At 46.2% G+C, this 10618-nt stretch overlaps 1 protein-coding gene across 1 annotated transcript; it reads right to left on the reverse strand.

Moving 5' to 3' along the window:
* Positions 1 to 1174: 1174 nt before the first annotated feature.
* tut1 (terminal uridylyl transferase 1, U6 snRNA-specific) lies at positions 1175 to 9928 on the reverse strand. The gene is made up of 10 exons (XM_071392104.1): positions 9742 to 9928; positions 9133 to 9323; positions 8202 to 8408; positions 7938 to 8052; positions 7623 to 7750; positions 7298 to 7524; positions 6940 to 7049; positions 6608 to 6730; positions 5614 to 5706; positions 1175 to 2781 (listed from the first exon to the last, which is right to left on the reverse strand). The coding sequence occupies exons 1-10, from the start codon at positions 9818 to 9820 to the stop codon at positions 1637 to 1639; spliced, it is 2418 nt and encodes an 805-aa protein (XP_071248205.1). The 5' UTR covers positions 9821 to 9928; the 3' UTR covers positions 1175 to 1636.
* Positions 9929 to 10618: the final 690 nt, after the last annotated feature.

Below are 10618 nucleotides of genomic sequence, written 5' to 3' on the forward strand. Positions count from 1 at the left end.
CCACTAGATGTTGGAACATTGCTGCAGGGATGTTCCAACATCCATTCAGCCACGCTCACAGTCAGCGTTCCAATTCATACCAAAGGTGTTTGATGGGGTTGAGGTCAGGGCTCTGTACAGGGCAGTCAAGTACTTCCACACCGATCTGGACAAACCATTTCTGTATGAACCTCGCTTTGTGCGCAGAAGCATTGTCATTCTGAAACAGGAAAGGGCCTTCCCCAAACTGTTGCCACAAAGTTGGAAGCACAGCATTGTCTAGAATGTCATTGTATGCTATAGCGTTAAGATTTCCCTTCACTGGAAATAAGGGGCCTAGCCTGAATCATGAAAAACAGCCCCAGACCCTTATTCCTCCTCCACCAAACTTTACAGTTGGCACTATGCATGCAGGTAGCGTTCTCCTGGCATCTGCCAAACCCAGATTCGTCTGTCGGACTGCCAGATGGGGATGCATGATATCATCACTCCAGAGAACGCGTTTCCACTGCTCCAGAGTCCAATGGCGGTGAGAGGTTACACCACTCCAGCCGGCGTTTGGCATTGCGTCTGGTGATTTTAGGCTTGTGTGCGGCTGCTCGGCCATGGAAACCCATTTCAGGAAACCCCGACGAACAGTTATCGTTCTGATGTTGCTTCCAGGGGCAGTTTGGAACTCGGTAGTGAGTGTTGCAACCGATGAACAGATATAATTTAAAAACATAAAATACCGTCAAATACCGCCACAAAAAAATTTAAGTAGTGATATGATATTTTGCCAATACCGCCCAGCACGCCTATCCACTGCCAACTATGGCGGCAGATAGCCTAGGTAATAAAGCAGCTTATCTCCCTGAGCAATTGCAGTTGTTGGTCTCAGTCGTATGGGCAGAGAGACCTATCTGGACCAGTCTTCCAGTAAACACACTTCCCCTGGCATAGACATGTGTCTGCCAGGCTGTTTCAATGGTGGACAGAGTGTCAATGATGCACGCACCATGTAATTCTGACCTGTGTAACATCATAAACAGGCAAGTTCCCCTGGAGACCTTAGGTGGACAGCCTACCATTGTGATTTATGGACATGGGAGCTTGTCCAATAGTTAAACATTGGATAGATTCTGTGGCACAACGGCGCCAAGACAAAGCGCAAAAGTCGGCATGTGAAGAAAAAGAAAAGATTGTTGTCCCATCGCTTGATAAAGATGTTTTTCCATTTAATTCCAACTGTCAATAGCCTTTAATTTCCTTCAAACCACCCCACCCCCCCCTCTATAAAACAAGATAAACAAACAAATCACTGAAACAATACAAAGGAGTGCATTGCTGCAGGGCACTTGCCAACCCTAATCTAAAACAAATAAAACATACCTAACTTAATGGCATGACAGCACACAATCAATTTTCACAATCTTTTTCATGGCTTTATCAAAGCCATTACTCAAGCTCTTTCATAACACTTCAGAGCCATCTTGGTCAGATCCGTTTTCAAAAAGAGACAACTCCTTTAGTTTTATCAACAACAAAAAATCTCCCATAATATGAAAATAGTGTAAAATGACCAGTTTCAACCACTCTTCCACTATTCAGAAGAAAAAACAAAAAGTGATGATTATCAGAACCCACACAACCCTTTTACAAAACAGTCCGGCGTCATCTACCCAGTCTTCCCCATCAGTGTGTCGGCCATCTTGGGCAGGAACATCTCCAGGAAGTGAAAGAAGTCCTGGAACAGTCCGGCGCCATCGGCAGAGGGTCGGAACTTGATCACGGCCTTGGTGCTCTCTGTGCCGCCCACCACCTGGGCCTGAACCTGGAACTCCAGCGGCTCCTTGTCCTCTGGCTCCTTGTCCACAATGTGCTTGGTCACCTGGGTCTCCAGCTCCACACTGCTGCCCTCTGGCCTGGAGTCCATGTCCATCCCCCCTTTAAGCAGCTCCCTCCTTACCTTCCGCCGGCCCGCCCACACCCTGTGACTCTGGACGTAGGTCCAGTGTGGAGAACCGGGCTGGGACCCGCTGTAACTGTCCAACCTGGGCCTCTTGCCCTGCGGGGACACGGAGGAGTCGCTGCTCTCAGAGGACAGCAGGGGTCTCTTGGCTCCTGGGGTGGCCTTGCTCTGGGGGCTGCAGTCACTGGAGGCAAGGCGGCTGGCGTTCTCACCGTGGTCGTTTGTCGATTTGCCAATCGGTGATGCAGTATCCATTCCGTCAGCTCCAGGGCTTTCCCCCGTGCCGGTGTTAGTTAGGCTGCACTTAAGGACTCCCTGAATCACCCCCTCTACAGCAGAGCACACCCTCTGGAACCAGAGCAAGCGGAAGCCGTCCCCGGCTGAGTGCAGCTGGCTGCGGACCACCTCGGGGAGCGACGCTGCCTTGAAGGGGATGCTGATGGCTAGTTCCCGCTCTGCCCCCTCAGCCCCCTTGTGGTGGTGAGGGCCCTCGTCCCGGGGGGTGAAAAGGCGCACCAGGCCCCACACCTTACCTTTGGTAGACTTGCGCATGTACTGCAGGCTGCGGCAGTACTTCTCTGCCTCCTGGCACTCCCTTTGAAAGCTCCTCTGGCTGCGCTCAGTCAGGTTGCCCGCCACATTGTGGTGCAGCTCGAAGGGGTCCAGCACATTGAGGGGGCCCAACTTAGGGCCTGAGGACCTCTCCTGCCCCATGGCCTCCCCTTCCCCCTTTACCTTGTCTCGGCTAAGAAAGCTGGTGACAGGGAGAGAGCAGCCCTCCCTGATGGAGATGACAGAGCTGGCAAAGTCGAACTGGGCATAGAAGGAGAAGAAGCCTGACAGCAGGGCACCTACAGAGAAAAAACAAACAAAAGCTTCAAGCCATTATTCAACCTAAAATAAATCAATGGGAAAATGGTACCTTCAATTCTACTATTGATATTCTAACGTCTTCTGTAGCTCAGTTGGTAGAGCATAGCGCTTGCAACGCCATGATAGAGGGTTTGATTCCAGGGATCACCCATGTATGCACGCATGACTGACTAAGTTGCTTTGGATAAGTGTCTGCTAAAGGGATATATATACACTGCTCAAAAAAATAAAGGGAACACTTAAACAACACAATGTAACTCCAAGTCAATCACACTTCTGTGAAATCAAACTGTCCACTTAGGAAGCAACACTGATTGACAATAAATGTCACATGCTGTTGTGCAAATGGAATAGACAAAAGGTGGAAATTATAGGCAATTAGCAAGACACCCCCAATAAAGGAGTGATTCTGCAGGTGGTGACCACAGACCACTTCTCAGTTCCTATGCTTCCTGGCTGATGTTTTGGTCACTTTTGAATACCACCTTCATGGAGTCTGTTTCTGACCGTTTGAGCAGACACATGCACATTTGTGGCCTGCTGGAGGTAATTTTGCAGGGCTCTGGCAGTGCTACTCCTTGCACAAAGGCGGAGGTAGCGGTCCTGCTGGTGGGTTGTTGCCCTCCTACGGCCTCCTCTACGTCTCCTGATGTACTGGCCTGTCTCCTGGTAGCGCCTCCATGCTCTGGACACTACGCTGACAGACACAGCAAACCTTCTTGCCACAGCTCGCATTGATGTGCCATCCTGGATGAACTGCACTACCTGAGCCACTTGTGTGGGTTGTAGACTCCGTCTCATGCTACCACTAGAGTGAAAGCACCGCCAGCATTCAAAAGTGGCCAAAACATCAGCCAGGAAGCATAGGAACTGAGAAGTGGTCTGTGGTCACCACCTGCAGAATCACTCCTTTATTGGGGGTGTCTTGCTAATTGCCTATTATTTCCACCTTTTGTCTATTCCATTTGCACAACAGCATGTGAAATTTATTGTCAATCAGTGTTGCTTCCTAAGTGGACAGTTTGATTTCACAGAAGTGTGATTGACTTGGAGTTATATTGTGTTGTTTAAGTGTTCCCTTTATTTTTTTGAGCAGTGTATATACAGTGGGGAGAACAAGTATTTGATACACTGCCGATTTTGCAGGTTTTCCTACTTACAAAGCATGTAGAGGTCTGTAATTTTTATCATAGGTACACTTCAACTGTGAGAGACGGAATCTAAAACAAAAATCCAGAAAATCACATTGTATGATTTTTAAGTAATTCATTTGCATTTTATTGCATGACATAAGTATTTGATCACCTACCAACCAGTAAGAATTCCGGCTCTCACAGACCTGTTAGTTTTTCTGTAAGAAGCCCTCCTGTTCTCCACTCATTACCTGTATTAACTGCACCTGTTTGAACTCGTTACCTGTATAAAAGACACCTGTCCACACACTCAATCAAACAGACTCCAACCTCTCCACAATGGCCAAGACCAGAGAGCTGTGTAAGGACATCAGGGATAAAATTGTAGACCTGCACAAGGCTGGGATGGGCTACAGGACAATAGGCAAGCAGCTTGGTGAGAAGGCAACAACTGTTGGCGCAATTATTAGAAAATAGAAGAAAATAGAAGAAGTTCAAGATGATGGTCAATCACCCTCGGTCTGGGGCTCCATGCAAGATCTCACCTCGTGGGGCATCAATGATCATGAGGAAGGTGAGGGATCAGCCCAGAACTACACGGCAGGACCTGGTCAATGACCTGAAGAGAGCTGGGACCACAGTCTCAAAGAAAACCATTAGTAACACACTACGCCGTCATGGATTAAAATCCTGCAGCGCACACAAGGTCCCCCTGCTCAAGCAGACGCATGTCCAGGCCCGTCTGAAGTTTGCCAATGACCATCTGGATGATCCAGAGGAGGAATGGGAGAAGGTCATGTGGTCTGATGATTCAAAAATAGAGCTTTTTGGTCTAAACTCCACTCGCCGTGTTTGGAGGAAGAAGAAGGATGAGTACAACCCCAAGAACACCATCCCAACCGTGAAGCATGGAGGTGGAAACATCATTCTTTGGGGATGCTTTTCTGCAAAGGGGACAGGACGACTGCACCGTATTGAGGGGAGGATGGATGGGGCCATGTATTGCGAGATCTTAGCCAACAACCTCCTTCCCTCAGTAAGAGCATTGATGATGGGTTGTGGCTGGGTCTTCCAGCATGACAACGACCCGAAACACACAGCCAGGGCAACTAAGGAGTGGCTCCGTAAGAAGTATCTCAAGGTCCTGGAGTGGCCTAGCCAGTCTCCAGACCTGAACCCAATAGAAAATCTTTGGAGGGAGCTGAAAGTCCGTATTGCCCAGCGACAGCCCCGAAACCTGAAGGATCTGGAGAAGGTCTGTATGGAGGAGTGGGCCAAAATCCCTGCTGCAGTGTGTGCAAACCTGGTCAAGAACTACAGGAAACGTATGATCTCTGTAATTGCAAACAAAGGATTCTGTACCAAATATTAAGTTCTGCTTTTCTGATGTATCAAATACTTATGTCATGCAATAAAATGCTAATTAATTACTTAAAAATCATACAATGTGATTTTCGGGATTTTTGTTTTAGATTCCGTCTCTCACAGTTGAAGTGTACCTATGATAAAAATTACAGACCTCTACATGCTTTGTAAGTAGGAAAATCTGCAAAATCAGCAGTGTATCAAATACTTGTTCTCCCCACTGTATATATATATAAATAATTGAACGCTGCCCATTCTTTTTTCCCCTGCATGGTTGGATGTATTTTTCATGCAATTTTTGGTGTAACCTACACAGATCCTGGGTGTTCTTGCTGGGGGGCACAGCAATGGGCTGACTGGGGAAGGTGCAGTTCCAGCCTTCGATCACGCACTCTTCCTCCTCACCTTAGAGGAAGAGAAGAATAGTGAGAAAAAAAAGAGAAAAAACATAAATAATAACTGAATTCACTAGTTATAATACTATAGCCATCCTCAGGTTAAACCTATTTTCTGCCATATAGGGGACTGTGTGGGTTAATATAGGGCACTATATGGACTAAACAGATACTAGTCATAATAGTAATGTACGCGCTAATTACGTTGAACAAACATATAAACACAACATGTAGTGTTGGTCCCATGATTCATGGGCTGAAATAAAAGATCCCGGAAATATTCAAAATTCACAAAAAGCTTATTTCTCTCAAATGTTTGGAGGGAGTGTGCAATTGGAACGCTACCCACAGGAACATCCACTAGAGCTGTTGCCAGAGAATTGAATGTTAATTTCTCTACCATAAGCTGCATCCAAAGTCGTTTTCAAGGATTTGGCAGTACTTCCAACTGGCCTCACAACTGCAGACCACGTGTATGGAGTAGTGTGGGCAAGCGGTTTGCTGATGTCAACGTTGTGAACAGAAGGCCCCATGGTGGTGATGGGGTTATGGTATGGGCAGGCATAAGCTACGGACAACGAACACAATTGCATTTTATCGATGGCAATTCGAATGCGCAGAGATACCGTGACGAGATCCTGACGCCCATTGTCGTGCCATTCATCCGCCGCCATCACCTCATGTTTCAGCATTATAATGCACGGCCCCGCGTCTAAAGGATCTGTACACAATTCCTGGAAGCTGTAACTGTCCCGGTTCTTCCATGGCCTTGCATAGTCACCACACATGTTGTATGTCGTGTTTAGATTTTTGTTCAGATTAGAAATGTCTTGAGATGAGATACGTGTTAAGGCATGCATGTGCCATTTGTGTTGAGCTTTAAAGCGGTGCAGACAGGAAGTAGTACATACAGGCCATGTCCTTCAGCTGGTCCAATGTGGGGAGAACAGGAGGGTCACACTTCTGCAGATAAAAGATCACCAGCAGTGTCAGAGCGTAGTTATTCAGCAAGGGTCCAGCACCGCTGGGGTTACCTACAGGAGAAACACCAGAGAGACAAAACAGTTATGACAAGCATGTAGCACAAAGAGGCATAACACCATATCGTCTGTAGCCAAAAAAAAAAGGTGACTGAAAGTTCACAAGCAAGGTTCTGCTGACCCCTACTGAACACTGTTCAAAATGGTGTTTGCTCTAAAATGATGTTAGTCTCTCATACAGGGGAGCTGTGAAGAGCACTCACCAGCCAGCTGCTTCTGTTTAGCCCAGTAGCGGACGGTGTAGACCAGAGGGCGCAGCCTGGAGTCCAGCCCTGAGCACAGCTGCAGGAAACGGGTGTTCCTCACCGCCAGTCTGAGGGGTGGAGGAAGTGAGATTAGGAAGGTTGGCTGGTGGGGGGGACCCATTGTGGCCCGTCATGCTTATCTTCATACCCGAAATACTAAGAGTTGCTGTCTGGGACTTTTCTGATCATTATTAGGTTTCTAGGACAAAGGGGTAGTGGTCAGTTTGGTTCTGGGCCATACACAGTACAGCAGCAGAAGAGATGCATTAAATTATTCGTTCTATTTATTTATGACAGTAGCATTGTATAGGCTGACCTGTTATTGATGGTCACGTCCCCCTGGAGGTTGAGCTCCTTGTGGATGAACTTAACCACAGGGAGGCGAGCGCCGCTGACCGGCATGACGTTGTGCACCCCAGGGACGCACTTTCTCAAGATGGCCACCACCAGCTCTAGCACTTCGGCCGGCGAGGCGGTGGAGAGGTCGATGTCAGACAGGATGGAATCCTCAGAGCGGGTGTCATCCGATGGGCCTTCCCCTGTCTGGAGGACATCAGAGGAAGAGTAGTGCTGGAGATAGCATGGGAATTTAAAAGACATTGAGACGCTGGGGGACGATAAAAAAGTTGACACCACCACACCTGTTCAGAAGAATTCTTGGCCCGAGCTTGGAACACCTTGGTGTTGTCCAGGTCCAGGAACAGATCCAAGTCACAGGAGTGGATGTCAAATGTGTTGACGGAGGAACCGAAGGCCAGGATCTGACTATCTGTACCAAGACCACACACAAACATCAAAGGCCATAATTTCTGCACCTAATCACTGACACGGGGTCAGCTATTTTTCATCCCCCTTGTGGTTAAGACTATGACTGGAGGTAATCTGATCCTTGATCTGTGGTTAGGGGCAATTTGTACTTCAAGCTACATGATTGGGCTCAATGAAAGTTGGCCTACCTGGAAAGAACTCTGTAAACACCTCCTGGAGCAGTTGCACTAGTAACTCTCTAGCCTTTTTCTCATTCTCCCCCAACTGGAATCGCTCCACCACCCTCTGCATCTGTTCATTCACCTGGAGACAGAGGACCACTTCAACAACACATATCCATCAGCACTTCGATACTTACCCTTTTTATCATTCCCTACATTAATAGCGCATATCAGACAGAAAGAGTCATGGAACATGAAATGAGGAGGGACACTAAACCAAAGAACACTTACCGAAGCAGTCTGGCACAGCTCTTTGGTGAGCCGCTCCAGTATCTGCTGCAGGTTCTTGGAATCCTGCCTCTTTTTAGGGATCAGTTTGAACTCCTTGTTCTCCCTGGGTTTCACCCGCAGCTTCAGACCGTTCATGTCGTGCTCTAACCGGGACAGCGTGGCCTGCAGACTGTCATTCTCACTAAATTCCACAATAGCGTACACACCCTGTGGACGGAACACAATGGATTATAGACTTATGACAAGGGGTATGTCCGAGGCTTGTGTCAACCAACTGTTAGGGCTGGGGGTCCATAAGAATACTGCAAAGAATATTCCTCTCCAGCTAGCTATGGAAAACACCTTTATAACGCAATGGATTATCCTACCATTAAATGTTTTGCATGTCAGCAATCAAATTTAAGATGTCTAACTTTCAAAATACAGAAATCTGCCAGATTTCTTTATTTTGAAAGTTACATATCTTGAAAACTTGATTGATGACATGCAAAACATTTTGGACCTATATCAACAATGGACTAATGAAAGTTTTCCTTTAATAATTATGGTTTGGGATGTTCAAATCCATCAGGCATTATTTTTCAACCAACCTTTACTTGCAGATACTTCCTTAATTCAGCTTGGAAGGCACCAGTGTTTTCTAAACTCCCATGGCTAGTTGCAGGTGGAACTTTGGAATTTAGCAAACGCTCCGTTAAATGAAGTTTGGTGCCATGAAGTAATCTGACAATGTATATGCCGCCATCTTCTCAATTTCTGATATTTTCTCATCGATCGAGAAAAGCCAATGTCATTCAAAGCGACGCTTGAGTCCGGAGAGACCCACCTGTCTCGATAATTGAGAGAATATCAGAAATCGAAAAGATGGCAGCAAGATTATATTGACAATGGCCCCGATCCTAGATCAGCACTCCAACTACTTAGAGCTCACCTTGTCTTTGTCCATGATGACTTCTGACACTGGTCCAAACCTTTGGAAGTAGTCTACAAGGTCAGCTTGAGCTGTATCCGGCTTGATCCCACTGACAAACACACTGTTCTCCACCTGCGCCTTCCGAGTCGCCCGCACAGTGCTCAGCTTCACATGCTTTCGCCCTTTCACATGGGCATCCAGACTGGCCTCTGTAGATTCAGTGTTTTCCAGTCAGTAAAGAAAATTGGTCACATAACTGATATAAATAACGTTAGATTATCCAGCAGACATGTGTAAAACTAAGCCAGCGTGCATATCAATTGTCATGAATTGATATATCTAGCTAAGCATTTACTGTAGGTATCTACTTCTGTTAACTGAAATTGATAAAATATCATAGAAATTCAAAAAGGTTAGCTAGCTAACGTTACTGTCCTAGCCACCTGTACGATTGGCTGATTAGTTTACAGCCGACAGGGCAATGAACTAGCTAGCTAACAGTTATCCTGCTAAGATAGCTGACGTTAGCTATCTTATAAAGTAAGTTAGCCATATAGCTGGTTGGGTTGTGGTTAGCCGATAGCTAGCTAACTGCAACCAAATAGCAAAACTACGACATTCACTTACTATTGGGTACATTCACATTGCATAGGATGCAATGAAAACCTCTCGCAGTGGATCGTATGTCTTTGTCCAACTCTTCCATTTTGCAAGAAACCAAATAAACAATTCAGCAAAGTTAATGATTTTTTTTTTCTCTTCTCAAATCTCCCTCCGTCGTTCACCGTGCGTTCTTCTCCTTAGTCCATCCGCTATCGCATCCGGGTAAATGTGCAAACCTCAATTACTAGTTCCGCTAGAAATATGAATTTCATAATTTGAAATGGACATAATATTGCATTCTGGCTTGCTTTACAAATTAAAATCTAAATATGTCAATAACCTAAGACAGACCTGGCATGTAAAACTTGTTGCACAGAGTATCTGCTATAAACTGCATCCCCTTTATCGCTGGATGGGTGGGTCTGAGAATGTCTTTCTGCGATATTTCATACTCGAGCTGTGCTCGAATACCCATACCAACTACATACTTAATGAGTATACACTACCGGTCAAAAGTTTTAGAACACCTACTCATTCAAGGGTTTTTCTTTCTTTTTCTACATTGTAGAATAATAGTGAAAACATCGAAACTATGAAATAACACATTAAATCATGTAGTAACCAAAAAAGTGTTAAACAAATCAAAAAATATTTTATATTTGAAATTCTTCAAAAAGCCACCCTTTGCCTTGATGACAGCTTTGCACACTCATGCCATTCTATCAACCAGCCTCACCTGGAATGCTTTTCCAACAGTCTTGAAGGAGTTCCCACATATGCTGAGTGTAACAGTATAACTTTAGGTCGTCCCCTCGCCCCGACACGGGCGCGAACCAGGGACCCTCTGCACACATCAACAACGGTCGCCCACGAAGCATCGTTACCCATCGCTCCACAAAGG

The sequence above is a fragment of the Salvelinus alpinus genome, chromosome 3 (assembly GCF_045679555.1).
Source record: "Salvelinus alpinus chromosome 3, SLU_Salpinus.1, whole genome shotgun sequence".
Lineage (NCBI taxonomy): Eukaryota > Metazoa > Chordata > Actinopteri > Salmoniformes > Salmonidae > Salvelinus > Salvelinus alpinus.